Below are 19,444 nucleotides of genomic sequence, written 5' to 3'. Positions count from 1 at the left end.
AGGAGTGATCCCTCAATGTGGAGGGATCTCTGGATCCCTCCACCAGGAACCTCACTGGTGGCATTGGTTTTGCCTTTCCCTATTCTCTACTCTCAAGAAAACAACCCCTCATGTGTTTTCCTAGGTCCCTAAACAATAGGGATATAAATTATATGCCCACTGACAACCAAGAATAGTATTTGTGTGGACATGGAGCCACTTCCTCAGTAGAACTGAAGACAGAAATATCTGATATACTGGAATGAGTTCATACCATCCTTGCCTTATTGAGAATACCATATTGGAGTCCACTGCCCTTCTGAATGAATGACAAAGGTCAGATACACCTTTCATTTGTCGCTCACTAAGGTTGTTCTGCCAAGTGTACAACCTCCACCCCATAAAGATAAAACCGCACAAGTATAAAATTTACACCAACACTGGGAGCGTTCTTGGATCATAGACTCCACCTGGAACAAGCAGATGGACTGGTATTTCTGATACCACATTGTCTCTTGGTGGGAAATGAACTGAGGTGCTGTGTTGAACAAGGGTACACACCTCCAAGACTCACTAATGAGAATGCAACTGAAGAGGCTCACGTGCTTATTAGCCCGTGGCCACCACTAGCCAAGACACTCACTACATGCAACCTGGACAAAGGTGAGGGCTGACCTTATTCTCTTCAAGATCTAAGACCATTACTTTTTTTTTTTCATGTTTTCACAGGCTAGTCCTTTGTGGTGGGTGTGAACATGCAGAAGTGTCAAGATAAAACAAGCCCCCTCGCCACAACCCCAAAGTCTTGCTTGACATCTTATTGACACATAAAAGGCAGTTTATTGTGCCTTGAAGGTCAAGGGCAAGTGAAAGAGTTACTTCAAAATACACTTTATTTGGGGCACCGTTTGCAAGCCATAAACCATCTTTTCATCAAGCAAATCTGAGTTGCACATTACTAAACACTGAAGTCTTTTATGTGAACCACAGAATCAAAAACAAGTGTTCCATTATAGAACACTTGAGACACATTCCTCAATTGTTTTTTTTAACTTCATTGTTCTAAATATTCATTTTCAGTAGCAGCTCCAGTTATAAAGTAAAGCATGCCCATAAAAGATAATATATGGCCATGTAGACACTGCTTCTATTTCCTACACTGAGACCTAGTTTCAAATACCACTAAATAAAGGCCCAGCTTCTAATCACAGATGCAAGCTATAACATTCCAGTATTGCTCCTTTAGATCAGGCATTCTTCTAAAAGCAAATACAGAAATACAATGTACAAATAACACCCTAACCTAAAAGCAATAGTCAGTAAATAAGAAGTCAAATACTCCAACAGTAAGATCAAAATGCTAAATCTTTGTATAACAGCATCATTTTTGAAATACTGAGGGGAAAGAACAAGAACAATGCAAAATGTTTGGATCTTCGTCTCCCACTTAGTTCAGTACCAAGGGAATAAAGGTCACCAATGTTTCCTGGTAATAAAATGGAGGAATGAATTAAGTCTGAGTAATGAAGGCCAAAGACCTAGGGTTTTGCTCTCCACAGGGTAGGTACACCATCCACCCCAATGTTAGATCTTGGCCCTACATTACTTAGAACAAAGGGTTGAACCAAGTGATTTCTCTAGACCAAATATTCTAATCAGCAGTGTTTTGGACCCCTTTGGGGGGCATTTGCCAATTAATGGAGACATTTTCAATATTAGTTATGAGACACATCTTGTGTATAGAGGAGAAGGATGCTTTTAACAATACTGTGAAGCACTCAACAGCCCTACTCTATCCCAATGACCCTACTTTGTCCCAACAACTGTGTTAAATGACAGCAGAGACCATGCTTACAATGTAGAGCAACATTAAGAACTTGCCATCAAGACAAAAGATACAGTATAGCAGGTAGTAAACTTGCCTTACACACGTCAGGTCTGATCTCCAAAACCATGTGTTCTGCCAGGAGTGATCCTGAGCACAGAGCCAGGAATCAATCCTAAGCACTATCAAATATGGCACAATTCTCCCTCTCAAAGGAGGGTGGCATGCCATCAATAGGAAAAGATGATTTACTATTTCCAATTTAAGTATTTATACCAATATTTATGCTAACACCCACGGTATTATAAGAGGATTGATCTTGTGTTGGCTTGATGATGCTGTGAGCTGAACAGTTTATGTTCTGCCCCCAAATTTATATGTGATAGCATTTGGATATGAAGCCTTTAAGAGGCAATTCTATTTGGATGAGCTCAGGAGCCTTTTCTTATCCCCCTTCTCACCTCCCACCCCACCTATACAATCAGAGGTCACATGTACACAAAGCAAAAAGTGGTTCCTACAGGCCAAAAGGACTCAGCAGTAAACCTGCCTTGTCAGTACCTACACCTCAGACTTTAATGAGAGAGTTAAGAGTCATTTTCTTGGTGTAACGGTCTGGTATGTGGCATTCTGACATGGTGGTATGGTGGTCTGGCCCACATACACAGGCAACCAACCTCAGAATCTGAGCTCGAGAGCCATGTTTAGGCTTTCTGTGACCCTGTAAAAAATGTGCCCTAACATGTTTCTCAGGCACAGTCCTAGTTTCCCTGATTGCTGAAAGAACCAGCCATGGTGCTCTCTTGAATGACAAAAAGAGCCCAGCACCCACAGCCTTGTTCTCTCCTACAAAGGTTTCCCTAGCCATCAAGCCAAATACTAAGATTATTTTTAAGCAATGCTGAATTATAAACATTAGCACTGTAGCACTGTTGTCCCATTGTTCATCGATTTGCTCAAGTAGGCACCAGTCACGTCTCCCTTGTGAGACTTGTTGTTATTGTTTTTGGCATATCAAATACGCCATAGGTAGCTTGCCAGGCTCTGCCGGGTGCGTGAGATACTCTCCGGGCTGCTTGTTGGAGAGAGACGGTGGAATCAAACCTGGGTCAGGCACGTGCAAGGCAAAGCCTGGGCCAGGCACGTGCAAGGAAAACGCTCTACCCAACAATAAACATTAAAAGAGAAAAATGATTGTAAATGGTAAAGCTCCTGGGGCATAAGTAAACTGTTCGCTCTATTAAGCTCAAGATGCCAAGGGTACCTAGGCTACTGGGATGCAATCCCTGTGCTAGGCAGAGCAGCGATCGTTTTCTTACTCTCTTCTCTAGGCCCACTGCCCAGCACACTGGTTCCTAAAGTGCCTGAACAATGGACTTGTGACATGCATCTCAGAGACCCATCACACAGAAAATCCTACCTTCCAGGACTGGGTTGGACTGTAAAAGCTGTTCCTTGACTTGATTAACTTCTGCTCCTTTTCCACAAACAGCTGCGACATAGGACATCACTAGCTTGCTGGCCTCTGTGGATGGAAACAAGCCATTAATACATTAAGGAGACATGTTTTAATGTTTGGGCAGAGAAGAGGTTAACTGGGTGAGAAAACCACTAATACTGGTTTCAGATGCCTTCACTACTGGAAGTAAGTCTAATTTCCCAAACCCTTCTAATTTTTTTTTTTTTTTTTTTTTTTTTTTGCTTTTTGGGTCACACCTGGCAATGCACAGGGGTTACTCCTGGCTCTGCACTCAGGAATCACCCCTGGCGGTGCTCAGGGGACCATATGGGATGCTGGGATTCGAACCCGGGTTGGCCGCGTGCAAGGCAAACGCCCTACCCGCTGTGCTATCGCTCCAGCCCCCCTTCTAAAATATTAAATAGACATCCATTTTGCCATCCATGTTTGTTACTCAACTGTTAGATCAACGGTAGTTCTAAAAAGCAACACTGTCAGATTATGTTCTACTAAACAACAAACAATATGATGTTGACATTTGTCTGAAATTTGAGGGTCAGTTAGAGTGAAGTCCATAATCTCTGGAATAAAATCAAGAAAAACTGGCCTGCACTTTTATATTTTATTCCTATACGCCTGAAAGAACTTACTTGTGTTTTATGTGTGTATTCATGTATGTATATGCACGTATGTGCCACTCTCTTGAATGATTATTGATTCTCAGAACCACAAGCCCTAATCTCAAGTAATGCTGCATGTTTCTCCTATTAAAAACATGAATTGTTTACATGTGCTCATTTGACCCTCACACCAGCCCGTGTGACGGATGCTATTATATCCAGATGATGAGTAACAACATCAGACCATATGGAGTTTGGTAACCTGCTTCAGTGAGCACTCACGAGCTAGTTAACAGAAGACTAAGGTTGACCCCCTGAGTTTTGAGTGCGATGAATAATTCCTATTATGTAGCTTTTCATTTACCCAGGGTCAGAGACATTCAGCAAAAGGAATGACAGGAGGATAATGAAGACCGCCCACAGGTTTGGTATGATTGGATCATCTAGTCTAATTAGATGAGTTGAACCAGAGATTCTTGAAGTGAGTAGGGTAGAGGCGGGGGTGAGTTTCCCTCCCCATCCCAACAGTGCCCAGACAGCTGAAAACCTCCAGAACTCAATTGCCATCATGTTCACAGCCGTTCTCCATGGGCTAGAACTAGCCTTACCCATGAGTGAATCTGTAGAAAAACCCAGGTATGCAGGACCTGTGACTGAAATCTCCAAGCTCACTCGAGTGAGAATCGGCCTACTGCCCCCATCTCCCAAACTGACCAGTAGCTTGGCAGTCACACCCACAGACTGTCCCTGGCACAATATGATCTCATCAACAGCCATGATCTAGAGGCTCAGAAATAAAGCTCCTGGAAGAGAGCAACATAGGCCTCACCCATGAGTGTATCAACCGTATTCTAAACTTTAGAATTCCTGAAGCAACCTCTCATACTCTACACCACAGATGTACCAAGAGTAGCACACAACATTTGATTGAGTTTAACAAACATGTTAGTAATCTCCTATATAAGGGCTTAATTACTCCAGGATGAAATACAACAATCTTCACACACTTTCCTCTAAGGAAACTTTATTGGACCATTTTTAGCAGACCATTCAGAACAAGCAATACAAAACTACATTATTTTGGTTCTGCTTTGGGGGGTACGATTTGGGATTTGGGGTGGAAACCTTCTAAATAGTGGGAAGGTGCAATAGTGGTGGAATTGGTGTTTGAATATTAAATGTAATGAATTATTGTGAACAACTTTATAAAAATAAAATTTAGCTTCAAAAAAAAATTTGCTCTGCCCTGGGCTAGAGTGTTAGTACAGCAAATAGGTTGTTTGCCTGATATATATGACCCAGGTTCGACCCCCAGAACCCCATATGGTAACCCAAGCCCACCAGGAGTAATTCCTTGGTGCAAAAACCAGGAATAATGCTGAGCAATACCAGGTATAGCCTCAGAACAAACAAAAAATTGATCTGCCTGCTCAAAGGCCAGAATACAATGAAATCAAGCTCTCTCGTGGTCCAGAAGAAGCATATCTTCTGGAATTTTGTTTGGGCTTGTATCACCTGGCTGACAATTACACATAAACCACCATGTCTCTGAAACATTTAAATGAATTAAATGAAAATTAGAGTTCACTTTTATATTAACCTGGAACATTTAAATAATTCAAATAAAAGTTTTTAGTACAGTCCATAGACACTTAGAATTCTACGCTATTAAAAAATTATTCTAGGGGCCAGAAAGATAGTATAGCAGGGAAACAGAGCTTTAGGAATTCTATTAGTTCATTTATTTTAATAATTAATTTTTGCGAATTGGAATTAAAAATAATTTTCTTGGGTTGAAGAGACAGTACAACAGCCAAGGGGCTCATCTTGTGTTGCCAGGTTCAATCTCAGGCACCCTATCAAGAGTGATCCCTGAGCTCAGAGTCTGCAGTAAACCTAGAGGAGAGTCAGGAATTGCCCTGCCTCTTCAAAAAAAGATGGTTTTCTTCAAAATCTCACTATCGAAAAGAGGGAAAAACCCTCTCCTCCTAAACTAGTTCAATCCCTTCCTGAGACCATTGTAAGGTCCAACATAGCTGAAAGGACTATTTTCACATTTCACCATGCTGGAAACAGGAAATAGCATCTATCTCATGAGGATTTCTGATTCATTTCCTTTTGGCTCTTCTGTGTCAAAGTTCAAATAAATTTAGATCTGTATTCAATCTTTACATATTTATCCAAATAAAATATGTATGTAAGAACCCTTATGAATGAGAAATATCATATTTCTGAGACAAATTAAGAATTAAATTAGCTCCTTCATATCAAAACCCAGTTCTTAATTATGCTGATTGCTACAAGGCTAACTAAACATGATTCAGGCAAACACAGCCTGAAACTAAGACTTAAGAAAAGCAATATTTTTGAGTGCATTATGAATATACTGGTCAGTAATTGTCTCAATGACAGTGTCTTGCATGTATTCTATAAAATGATAAAAATGATTTTCATGTGTATATTCTTCATGTGTATGCAAAATTCTGAAAAGCACTGCCATTCTTAAACATGAGCTGGCAAAATGTAACAGCATAATTAGAATCAGTGCTCAAGTTCCTCATTCTTTATAATTTGTTTTGTTTTGGAAACTCATCTGGCAGTGTTTAAGGGGCCATATGGGGCACTAGGGACTGAAGCTGGGTCGAATACATCAAGGCAAGGGTTCTACCTGCTGTGCTATCACTCCAGCCCCCTTTTCATCTCTTCTCATTCAAGGCACCTTGATATGTATTCATATACATGTATGAATGTAACTTGAACGCTAACATTCATTCACTTTAAAAACAGACTGAACAATCTGGTTTTTTGTTTGCTTTTTGTTTCCTTGGTCCACAGCCACGGTACTCAGGGCTTAGTCCTAGATCTGCTCTCAAGGATTGCTCATGGATGGGGGGGAGAGGAGGGAGCAATATAGGGCACCATGGATCAAATCCATGTCAGCTGAGTGCCGGGCAAAAAGTCCTTTACCTGCTGTACTATCATTTTAGCCCCAAAGACTGAATGAAAAAACAAGTCAAACCTTCCTCAACAGAAAATAGCAGGAAATCCAGGGCTAAACAGATATTCCACTAACGAACCAATGGCTTCTAAAAAATAATTCTCAATCATTGTCTCCATTAAAATTCATTCTTGGAAAGATAGGAAAAGAGTAGAAGATGTCAGTTTATGTTTCTGAGGATTCTAATTTCCTGTTTAAGTAGGAGCACTTAATCTGTCTCCTCAGTTATCCTGCCCTAGGTTGCAACTAATTATATACGCATTATGCAAATAGTACAATAAATATCGTACAGTAGTACAATAACCATCTCACTACATAATTTTATATTTTTAATAAAACAAACCATCATGAAATGAGAATTTCACAGTAGGTGAAGGGGCAGGGAAAAACAAACATTTCAATGAAAAATGTCTGTGACCCAGGAAGATAAAGGATTGACACAGACATCCAAATCTCGGCATGTCAACTGAGCAGGCGCCACATGGGTCCAATTGCTGTGTCAGAGTGGGGAAAGTAGGAATATAAGCAAGACTTCTTGGGGGGGGGGCGGGGGGCTCCCTCCCACAGAGCTTCTAATTAATTCATAATTTAACAGGTATGAGTGAATTCAGATACATGGTATAGGTGTTACATAAGCCACATGCCATACAAAATGCAGTGTCACACATTTCACACATGCCATACAAGATAGACTATCACACATTTCACATACTGATATTTTTATCTACGTCTATACCTCTCCATTTCTTGGGTTAAACTGGCAAAGATTTTCCAAAGACTGGGCTTACAAGGGTCTGGTCGGTTGTCACCTAAAGAGGAAAACTTCTGAATCAGGCTGAAGGGATAATACAGTGGGAAGGATGCTTGCCTTGCACATGGGCAACTTGGGTTCAATCCCCAGCATCACATATGATCTCCTGAGCCCATCAGGAGTGATGCATGAGTGCAGAGCCAGGAATAAGCCCTGTGCACTGCCGAGTGTGACCCCCAAACCAAAAAAACTTCCTAAATCAAATCAATAAGGCTATGTTTGTGCACTATGAAACAAGAGCTCTGCAACAGAGACGCATCCTTCTTAGCTGCACTACCAGCCTGCAGTGCTGTAAAATGACCCAGCTGCAGCACATCCAGACTGATCTGACAGGAAGTTGTAAACTGTTCCAATCACAGTACAAAGACCATGGGTGTCACAATAAAAAAAGAGCATGGGTTGGCTCCAGAAAGAGTCCTGACTGCAATGTTTTCAGTCAAAAACAACCATGTGTGTGTTACTCTGCTTCTGGAAAGTTTGCCGCAAAATCCGGTCATTTATGTGACGCATGTGCATTAAGAAAGGGGCTTTCCCATGTGGGAAGACATAAAGCATAACGATGCAGGCATTCTGGCACTGAGTTTGCTCAGTTATTCTCTCTCAACATGGGTTTCTTCAGCGCTGCTAATGCTCGTCCATGTTTAGGCTACGAAGTCAGTGACATTGCTGTCACTGCCAGAGTCAGAGTACTGTCACAGACTCAGAGTAGTACAAGGTCAGCTGGGGTTCAGAACCAAGAGTCTTAATGTGTATGGCAGGCTTCTTAACTCTTTTAGCAGATGGTAGGAGAGTTCCTAGAAACTGATGTAACTGTAAAATTAGAATCTAAATAATTTATAATGTTTTCTTATGTCAGGATCACCTTCTTAGACCCACAGATTTATTCCGATGTGCTTAGGAAAAATGTAGCTATGATGCTTTCCTCATGTTCTGTCTCCCCATCCCCAGCAGTATTTCAATGGCTCGCCACCAAAATGCTTATGTTCAAGGCAATGGGCTTTGTGTCCACATGAGGCATGATCATAATTTTATTTAGCACAGTAGTGATGAATTAAGCAGAACTCCAAAAGACTCCGAGAGTTCGCACCTCTCCCTGAGTGCCCCCTTTATCAGAGTCCACAGGGTCCACCCAATGCTTAAGACAAATAACATCATCACTTGCCAAAAAAGGGGCTTATAACCCAGACTAATTCTTAGAAAATAAACTATCATTGCACTATGATATGGGATGGTAAAAATTCACTGTATCACTGTCATCCGTTGTTCATCAATTTGCTTGAGTGGGCGTCAGTAACGTCTTCATTTGTCCTAGCCCTAAGATTTTAGCAGCCTTTCTTTATTTGTCCTTCCCAACGGTGTCTTTCAAGGTCAGGGGAAAGATCCCCATCATTGTTACTGTTTTTGGCATATCGAATATGCCACGGGAAGCTTGCCAGGCTCTGCCATGTGGGCAGGATACTCTTGGTAGCTTGCCGGGTTCTCCGAGAGGGAGAACTGGACAATAAGAGGACCGGGAGCTTTCTTTTATAGTCTCTAGATCTTGACTGTTGATGGGATTACACAGCACCGAAGGGGATGTGGGGGTCAGTTGTGGGTGTGACTGCCTAGCTACTAGAAAAAGGGGGATCTGGGCGGAGGAGGCCCCATCCTGATCTGATTAGGCTTGAAGATCTCAGCCCCGGGTCCCGCACACCTGGGTTCCTCTGCCGGTTCCTTCATGCATGAGGCTCATCCAAGAGTGTGGAGAATGGCCTTGAGCATGGCTGTGGCTAGGTTCTGGAGGTCTTTGGTTACTGGGGCTCTGCTTCAGGAGGTGAGGAAAACTCAACCTGCTCCCTCTCCGAGGGGCCCTGGTAAAGATATCCAGGCATAGAGGCAGGAGTAAAAGTTACGGGACTTAAAAATGTCAAAAGAAAAACTCCAGGAAAGATAATAAACTCCTGCCACTAGATACCTACTAGGAAAATAAGGTGTTTCTACATTTGTTTTCTCAGAAAAGAACGAACGCCAACCTTTGGAAGCACTGCCAGCAACTTCCACCAATGTTCTTACTAAAGAACATACATGAGGGGGTGGAGAAAGAGCTGGGGATTCAGGTATATGCTTTGCAGGCTATCAACCCTGGCTCGATCCCTTGCACCACAATGTTCCCCAGCACCACGGAGTACAGCTCTGAAGGCCCTTCGGCAGAGGCAGGGTAGCCTGGGCAATGCCCAGCACCACAAGGCCAGATTAACACACTGTCAGGGCCGCTCCTGGAACTAGACCATCTAGGCCAATACTCAGTGGGAAGGGCCCCCAGACCTTATTCTCCAGGTCAATAAATAAACCCTCAGGAGGTGGAATATTTCTCCAGGAGAAAGGCAACTCTCTGAGAACGAGGCCATGTATTGACATGGCTCACAAGTCAATATATGTCTGGCTTCTTAAAACATACATTCCAGAGAAGAGAAACAAGTGACCAAAACCAATCAAATCAGTGACTACAATCCACTTCTGATGACTCACTTAAGAATAAACTTTTACCTGTGAACTGAACTACAACCTCGTGCAGCCCGGGGAGGGATTTTTTTCCCTCTCCACCCCATTTTTCTGAGCGAAAATGGCGGCAGCGGCAGCAGCCACGCGGTGAGAGCCACCCTCTAAGACCCCTCCACCAGGAGGTAGGACTCTCTTTAGTGATGTAGCCTGCAGGTGATCCTGGGAGGGGAGGTGTTCCCGGCGCGCCTTCCGCCCAGAGATGAACCAAGAGCCGCGGCACGAGAAGCAGAGCCTCCGCGCCTACTGACTGTGATCCTGAGGTCTCCTAACCCATTTTGGCACCAGAGCAGATTCTTGCAGCCATGCATTTTGACTGTGAACTGAGCTAAAATATTAGAAACCCAAAACCGCGCGGCCGCTATCGCGGCCATGCGGACTCAAAGTCTTCACTTTTACCAAGGAAGAGAAATTATTAGATGATGCTTATTCAGCAGGCCCGATTGTTGGGGAAAATTTCCAATCAACAATAGTGAGTTCTGTATGGAAATATGAAATGTACTCAATATATAGAGAGAATAATGGGAATATCATTAGCTACTTAGATGGGGGGTGGGGTGGGAAGGGGGTGTATTGGGGTTCTTGGTGGTGGAACGGGTGCACTGGTGAAGGGATGGTGGTTTAATCAGTATTTGACTGTGACTTAAACCTGAAAGCTTTGTATTTTTTTTCTTGTTTTCACGGTGGTTCAATAAAATATTTCTTTAAAAAAAAAAAAAAGAATAAACTTTTACCATCAGACCCTCAATGAATGTATTTCCAGGCACTACCAAAAAATAAGTAAAAAAACCTTACACACACGTAATACATGTAGCATAATTTCCTCTTTATGTCCACACTGAATAAATAAGAACCAAGTTGTGTGAAGTGACTAAGGTTGGAGATAGAGTGGAAAAGACAGAACAGGAATGAAAAGCATGACAAAACCTTGACCAAGGGCCAGAGGTAACTTGACTATGAACTACCATTTCACCAGTCAACCTGGAAACAGACTAATATCCATATGGCTTCTAAAATTAAGTTCTATTACACAAGGAATAAAGTCGGGGCAACAGCTCTCTCCTGATGAACATTAATGTGTTCTCAAAGTCCTTCGTAGATGGCCAGATAAAGAGCTAAAAGTCCTGTCACACATGCCTGACATGGGTTCAGCCCTGGATATGATCCCAAGGCACTGCATGTCCCCCCCACCACTGCTGGACAGGGACCAGTAGGTATAATGCCACCACCTCTCATGGTCCCACAAACAAACTGGAAAGTTGTGAACAGTTACAAGAAATCACAAATGCCAAAGCAAATGCAGGTAAGAGCCCCCCTCCCCAGAGATTCAAATAAATATTCTAAAAATGGATGTACAGCCTTCTAATGAATATTCAATATAAGTTGTTACTATTAAAGGAGAGAAACCAGGGGAAGCGGGGGAATTGCAGAAGCAGGTTAAGGGCTTGAACCAGTGGTTTTCAACTAATGGCCAGGGTCAATATGCCAACCTGTGCCAGTCCACACGGTGTAAAAAGGTCAAAAACACTGGGCTAGATCATACAGAATTTTGTGGGACAGGCCTGCTGGGTTTGCCTTTCATTTTATTAAATGGAAAATGTTACAAAATAAAAAATATCTTGAGATAAAACAAAAATGTAAATTAATTCCAAAACTTAAGGGATACAGTCAAAGAGGAGAGTTTAGAGCTATACTTGCATACATCAAGAATACAGATCTCAGATAAACAAACAACATTTTTCAAGAAACTGGAACAAAAATATAAGCACAAAGTACGTAGAAGAAAAAGGAAAGAAAATACCACAGAAATACAAAGAATCCCAAGCAGTTATGGACAATTTATACACAAATTAGACATACTAGAAGAAGTGAATAAATTCCTAGAAACACAATGCACCAAGAATGAATGATGAAAAAATAGACGAATAACGAGACGGTTGAATAAGTGATCTTATTTTTAATTATCTTTTTACTTATCTAAAAGCCTCCCAACAAGGAAAAGTGTAGGTTCAGTTGACTTTACTGGTGAATTCTACAAAACAATTCAAGAAGAATTAATGCCAACCCATTTCAAACTTTTTCAAAATGCTGAAGAAAAGGGAACTCCAACAAGGCCGGTATAAACCTGATGCTAGAGCCAAATAAGAGTAGCAGGAAGAAAGTACAGATCAATATCCTGGATAAATATGAGACCAAAGTTCTCAACAGAATACTAATCAAATTCAGCACTAATACCAAGATCAAGTGAAATTTATCCTTTAATTTTTATGGCTTTAATTATAAAATCAAAACATGTCTTGTACCACAGTAACAGAAAGATTAAAAAATCATACAATCAGGATACCCCGTAGGAGATAAAGGCCAAGGGGGGAAAAAATACAGCAAGAATAGTGGCGGCAGACAGGGAATTAGGATAAGGGACAAGGTACAAAGTCTGTACGAGGGATACAAACCTTCCAGTTATAAGATCATTTCTGAAAAGGGACTGTAGGGAGGTAGAGAACCATCAGACATTACTATTATATTTAATCCTTCAGGGAAATGGTGACTCGCACTAGTCTCCAGATGGACAGAAAGGAAAGAAAATACAGCTTGGCATGAAAGAGATTCTGGAGAGAACTGACAAGAATAGAAAACAGATTTCACATGAAAAATATGGGGGCAGGGAGGAATCAAGGACAACTCTTCCATTTCTAGCCTGAAAAACCGGATTGATACCATTTATTGAGATTATTAAATTTGGGTAGGAAGGGAAAGAGAAAAATCAAGATTTTGACTTTGTGGGTGGGGAGGGTGGAGTTCAGTAGTGGAGTGTACACCTGTATAAGGACCTAGTTCAATTTATAACAACAATTACTCTACAAAAGTTGATCTGATTGTATGCTTAGTTTGAGATGTCTCAGACATCCAAGTAGTGAAGTCAAACAGGTTATGTAAGTTTAGAGACTACATAAAAGGTGTTAACTGAAAAATAACTTAGGCAGCCAGAACATTACCAAAAACACCCTAAATCAACCTAAAGCATTAATAACGAAAGATCAGAAATGATGCCCCAGAATTAAGCCAGACTTTTAATAGAAAGGGTTTATATTTGAAATGAGACTGAGCATTTTCATGAAGAGTACTCTTTGCCCTGGTCCTATTTGCTACTCAATTACTTAAATAAAGCACAGAAGCACTGGCACTAGATTTTCAAATTGAGCAAAGATATTTATTCAGTTACTCAACTACAAAGTGACTACATACCATGTGCCAATCATCAGGCTAAACTGTAGAGACACAAAGATGAGGAAAACAAAATACCTGTTTTAACAAGACTTGGAGGCTAGTTAAAGGAGACTTAATAAGGGTAATGATTTAATGATACTCAAAATCAACCTCAAAGTTTGAAGATACACTTTAGCATAAGGGGATAAAAATGGTGCCACAGGGACATCGCTCAGTGGCAAAGTGTGTACCTGAGCCCAAGGTTTGATCCCCAGGGCTGCACATTTTAAAGAGACAAACAGTTGTTATAGGCTGGATGTCTGTTCTTCCACCCCCCACATGCCAAAATCATACACTGAAACCCTAACCGGCCCCTCAAGGTGGGGCTTTGGATGGGGACAAGAAGATGAGAATTCTATGATGGTTTAGTGCTTTATAAGTAGAAGAGAGATCACCGGTTCTCTGTCTCTGCACTGCACTGTGTGAGGAATTAGTAAGACAGCAGCTGTCTGCAGCTCAGGAAGAGGCCCTCACCAGGAACTGCACTGGCAGGAAGAACCCTGTTGCTGGACTCTGCAATCTACAGAACGATGAAAAAGAAATTACCTATTGTTTAAACTACCTAGTCTCTCGCATTTTGTTCCAGCAGCCCATGCAAGATACGTGGGAATTATGTCAGTTTGAACAAGATGCTAACTTTTTATAGGGGTCAATGATCCCATCATAAACAAGGGGAATAAGGAGAATAGTTACTCCTAAGCCCATCATGGGGTAAGTGCTCAATGCTAAGTGGCCATTATTATTACATCCAAAGGGATGGCAGTGACTCTTCAAACAAGGAGCAGAATCAGCATTTGGGAATTTTTCAAGCTTGAAATTAAGAAAAACAAACAGAAGATTTCATATATAAGATTAAAATAGCACATTAAACAGTAATGGAGCAAGAAGATCTAACCTATTATCAGTAAATCTGTAGAAACCCTACAATATCTTACATGATGAAAAGGATACTATGAAGCAATAAACGTGTTCTAATCAATACTAGTGATTGGAGAAATCTACCAACACATAAAGAGAACTAGTGGTCCCACCACAGCCTCCAAAACTAAGATGAAGTATTTTATTTACCTCTACATTTATAATTTTATGCTGTATGTTAACAAATGGTATGATTCCAGAATCCTGTCACCTGGATTTTGAGGGATATGGAATGAAATTCAGTCCTCCTGATGTAAGTTCTTCTAGTCACCCTGTACTTCTCATTCACTACTCTCAATGTTTTTTTTGTATGAACCACATGCATACATGAGTACATAAGTATTTTCATATGTAGGCTAGTGATACTCTTTATCTTCTCTGTTGGGCTATAAACTCCATACAGACATGAATGGATTCTGGCTCATCCATAGATATTCAGGAATTAATTCCAAGATGACTGATTGCATAGGACAAAAAGAAATATGTATCCCTAGGAAGATATAATGAATGATTTGAATAACTGAGGAAAGGTTGTTGACAATATTTAGTAAGGTGCCAGATGGTATAGTCCAGACCAATGAGTCAGGACAATTCAAATCTAGGTAGGAACAACTTAGGTCAGCTGGATCTGAATGACAAATTACCTCACAAAGCAGAGTGCTATTCAGTACTACAAACGTCTACAGGTCCCTACACTAGTCTATAAATAAACTTTCCCAATCTACATAAGACAGTGCTTTCTATTACTCTATGTGCCAGTCATTTCTTCTCCATTTCTACCTCTCCACAGCCTAGGGCTACATAATTTTACTAAGAAACACGGTACTATGTCTCTAAAAGGTTCAAGAAAAGGAGCTAGACATACTTTGTCATTCTTCCTTCACCTACATAGGGGGAAGGAAGGAGGCTTAGTAAGTCCTAGATTCTTGAACCTGGTTTAAATAACAACAAAAATAGATCCTCAAATAATGACGTATTTGCCACTAACTGGGATTACTTTTGTTGTTTTCTCAACAGTATAATGAAAGAAAGGCCTTGAATGAAATCATATTATCCAAATGCCTGCTGTACTCCTACAGAAAGGGAAGAAGAAATAGGTGTAGGTAGAAAAAGACATTTCAGGTCAGAAAAGTAAGGTTGTAAAAGCATAAATATCACTAAAGGTTATAAATAAAATGGACTCAGTCAGTTGAGTGAAACATCCATTTTCTTCTCTTAGCCATATATAACCAAGCAAAGCAGAAGCATTTAAATCCCACTTTGGCAAGCTAGCAGAAATCACCTACCATCAGAGTCTTATCTATAGAGCAAGAACATTTAACAAAATAAAAGGTCCTGAAAATACTCTCTCCTTCACTATCCTTTCCCCTCAAGGACTCATTCATTTCACCCCAGAAACTCTCTGACAACAGCTGTTTGGATCTGTCCAAGTTTGGACTTAGAAAACCCTGCTCTTCTGAAACTTTTTCCATGTGCAAAATCATTTTCTCATGACCATCAATCACACAAATTGCTTTTATTAAAAGTCAGAAAGAAAAAAGAAAACACAAGTTAATCTGTCCATTTGTGTGTTTGTTTTAGAGGGAGAGGTTGCCAGCCCATCTAAAAGCTTATCTGAAAATTTCATTTTTGTGTGTTTCAGATGAAGGCATGTCTAGAGCGAAATTCAACATTTCCCTGGGGCCTTCCCTCACTTTCGGAGATCATCTGTGGTTGTGCCCTCCTGGTGCCCAAATTATTGAGGTTTTGTTCCCCCCAAAAATTTGTTCCCCAATAACTTGTAGCTCCTTAAGAAGGTAACAAGCACTGGCAGCATGCACAGTCACTGGGTTCTTGGTGGAAAGGTCAAAGACCTTGAGGGGCTAGAACATTCCAGAATCCAGCATCAGAGCCCATATGGTTTTGTTTTGATTTGGGGTATTTGGGCCACACCAATAAGAGCTCAGGTGCTATTCCCAGCTCTGTGCTCAGGAGTAACCCCTAGCAGAGCTTTGGGAGAATCAGGAAAAGAACAAAGTTTGGATGCAGGAAACTCACCTCTTGAATTATCTTATCTGCCACCCCCACCCCCAACACACAAGCACACACACAAACACACAGGCTAGTAAACCCTTTTTAGAATCATCTGTATCTTCATGTGTGAGCGGAAGAAAGTCCTTCCCAGACAATATATCCCTTGCATGTGCCATGGGCAGCTGTATGTTAATGAGGCTCTAGGCCCTGGCCCTCTTCCTGCTTCACTCTCTGCAGTACTTGCCCTTGACAGAGGACAAAGAAAGGTTGTGCAGATGGCCTTACCTGTTTTTCCAGCCCCACTCTCCCCGGTGATAAGAATACATTGGTCTTTATCTTGATCTCGGAGAGATCTGTATGCTTCATCTGACAGGGCAAAGCTGCGGAGAACAATGGGGGAAAGTCCTTAAATTCAGCTTATAATAATGTGCTTATCAGATTTAACTATGTGTTCTTTAATGGGTCACTGCCAAGCTTTAGATAGAAAGCTGAGACAACACATTATTTCCTTCAAATTTTTGAGGTAAATAAAACTTTTCACCCTTGGTAGTCCTCCGAAATGTTTTTTCCAAATACTATTAACCAAAATACTACTTATTTATTGTACCCCGAACTTGGGCTATCTTTAACCTGCATGATAGGTTGATCATTTGTTTTTAATAAAATCTAGGCAACGCAAAGAACCAATATCGACATCATATCGACAACTGGACAACAGCGAGGTCTTCAGGTTGACACCAAGGGGTTTCAGAACAGTAAGAAGGAAAATCTTTCCAACAGTGTAAAGACACTAATATCATTATCACAAAGGTAAAGAAGGAACCACTGCCTTCACAAACAGTTAAAGCTGACATACCTCAGACACGCATGTGTCTGCCATGGATCAGGTCCTGTCCCAGGTTCACAAGCTTCTCACCATGTTCTATGATGACAGAGAACCCCCTACCAGGGCCTCCTCTCCCGCTCTCCCCATGAAGTAAGACCAGGCCCGTCCCCAGGTTGACCTTTCCCCTCTTCAGTCCCTTCCCCACCCAATTAAAAAAAATTGTTTTCATAACATGATACTATATCTAAAACATGCTAAAACATGTAAAAGTTCCTTTTGCTAGCACATTTATAAGCAAGCATTGGTTGAGAGTATACCACGTGATAAGCACATGTTGGAGTGTAATGATAATGAAATCTCAGTCCTTGTTTTAGAAAACAAAGGGGAGAGATTCATAAAGAAAATGATCACCCAATGAAATAAGTGCAACAAGACAGCAATGTCAGAACCCTAGAATGCTAAGAGGTGGAAAGACCCTAGTGCTGGGAATTGTAGGCTGGTAGAGGGATGGGTGTTGGAATACTGTATGACTGAAACCTCGTACTGAACAGCTATGTAAGGGTCTATCTCACAATGATTCAATTAAAAAAAAAAAGGTGAAAAAACTAATCCAAAAGAATTCATTAACTAGGGGCCAGGGAGATAATACGGGGATTAAGGCACTTGCCTAGCCTGCAGCCGACCCTGATTCTACTCCCGGGCATACATGGTCCCCTGAGCAATTCCGAGGATCACTCTTGAGCACAGAGACAAACACGACTGTGTGTAGCCCCCAAACGTAGGACCAGAAAACAAAAAAGAAAAGCCCGCATGGGAATTCATTAGGAAGCAAGGGTTTTTAGGCAAAAACAAAGGCCAAAATAGTCTAACTATTTGAGGGGTGAGGGAGTAAGTCCAATATGGCTGGGAGAAAAGCATAAGGGAAGGATAAATAAATGATGAGCTAGTGCGAGACAGACAAATGACTGGACTCCAAATTAGCATGGATGACAGGATCCACCCACAGACCAGTGGCAGGAGTGACACAAACAGATGATGATTAGTACTGAAAAAAAGCCTGAACAGTCACGTAATGCTCCCAAATCCTTCATACTTATCCAATAAAACTACTAGTAACAACAACCTGATTTTAATTCATGGATGAAACTGGGGCACAAGATCTACCCTACCAAGGTCCAAGGTCACTCTGCCTGACAGAGGAGCCAAAACTGAGCCGGCTGCTGAACTCTAGGATATAGCATCTCTGCCTCTGAGACAGAACATAGGGCCACAACGGGTGCAAGGAGGCAAAGAGACTGCTAGGCCAGGATACAGAGACACTGAAACGTGGAGAACCAGGCCCAGCGCTTCAGTCAAGGGCTCAAGCTTTCCTCCAGAAAGGACATGACGGCAACACTCACCACAGTCTGAGCACTTTGCAAATACCAGTTCTCATACTCATCATTGGTTTAGGCCTTGAAACTGTTCTGTGAAGTTACCACTACCCTCCTCAAAGAACCGTGATGAAGATGGGCCTGAGAGGAGAGAAGAGATTCCCCAAAGTCTCTCTGAGGACACTCAGAACAAGAACCCAGAAGCCTTGTGCATCACATTGTTCCCATTCAACACATTACGGCATAACAGAGAATCTTCTACTCTCCCTGAATTGCTGTGGGAGCCTCGAAGACACCTATCCCAATGGTCATGACTCTTGAGGACTCTTCATGCCCTGAATGTGTTCTGCTGGATGAGTGTATGAATAAGAGGAACAGAAAGGAAAAAAATTATGAAACTATCTGGCACAGGGACTTTTCTGACTGACAGGCTGTTTGGGTATGTGAGTGGTGACCACCCATCTCTCCTCCCCAGCAGGTCTTCCTTTCCCTCAGCCCTCTTTAGACCGTCTCTGACAGAACCAGAGGCTGTTCATCACACCTCTTGAGTGCATCACTGCAGACAGGGGATAGTGGGGAAGACAAGGACTGTGGAAGCAGAAGACATTTTGAAGAGACAGGCTGGAAAGACATGGTCCCAGATCCACAACCCCCATACAGAAAACAGAAAATTCATTTGATCTATGCCCTTCATGGGGCAAGGGTGGAGGCAGGAAGCAAGGCGGAGATGCTATTAGTCTCCCCATTTCACACTTTCCCTCCTCCACACTTCAGAGATGACACTCATCATCACTGACAAGAATTGGAGGAATATTAT

At 41.6% G+C, this 19,444-nt stretch overlaps 1 protein-coding gene across 4 annotated transcripts in view; it reads right to left on the bottom strand.

Annotated features, from left to right (window-relative positions):
- The window catches only part of MYO1B (myosin IB), a 194,660-nt gene that overhangs the window by 85,993 nt on the left and 89,223 nt on the right, over positions 1-19,444 (bottom strand). For all 4 annotated transcript variants that reach the window (XM_055122358.1, XM_055122357.1, XM_055122359.1 and 1 more), the window contains exons 4-5: positions 16,714-16,808; positions 3,225-3,329 (exon numbers count right to left, since the gene is read on the bottom strand). In XM_055122358.1, the coding sequence (XP_054978333.1) occupies positions 3,225-3,329; positions 16,714-16,808 (200 nt within the window). The remainder of the gene's footprint in view (positions 1-3,224; positions 3,330-16,713; positions 16,809-19,444) is intronic.

This window comes from Sorex araneus, chromosome X (genome assembly GCF_027595985.1).
Source record: "Sorex araneus isolate mSorAra2 chromosome X, mSorAra2.pri, whole genome shotgun sequence".
Classification (NCBI taxonomy): Eukaryota; Metazoa; Chordata; class Mammalia; order Eulipotyphla; family Soricidae; genus Sorex; species Sorex araneus.
Note: the sequence above shows the minus strand (reverse complement) of the source record. Positions and strands in the feature narration are given on the sequence as shown.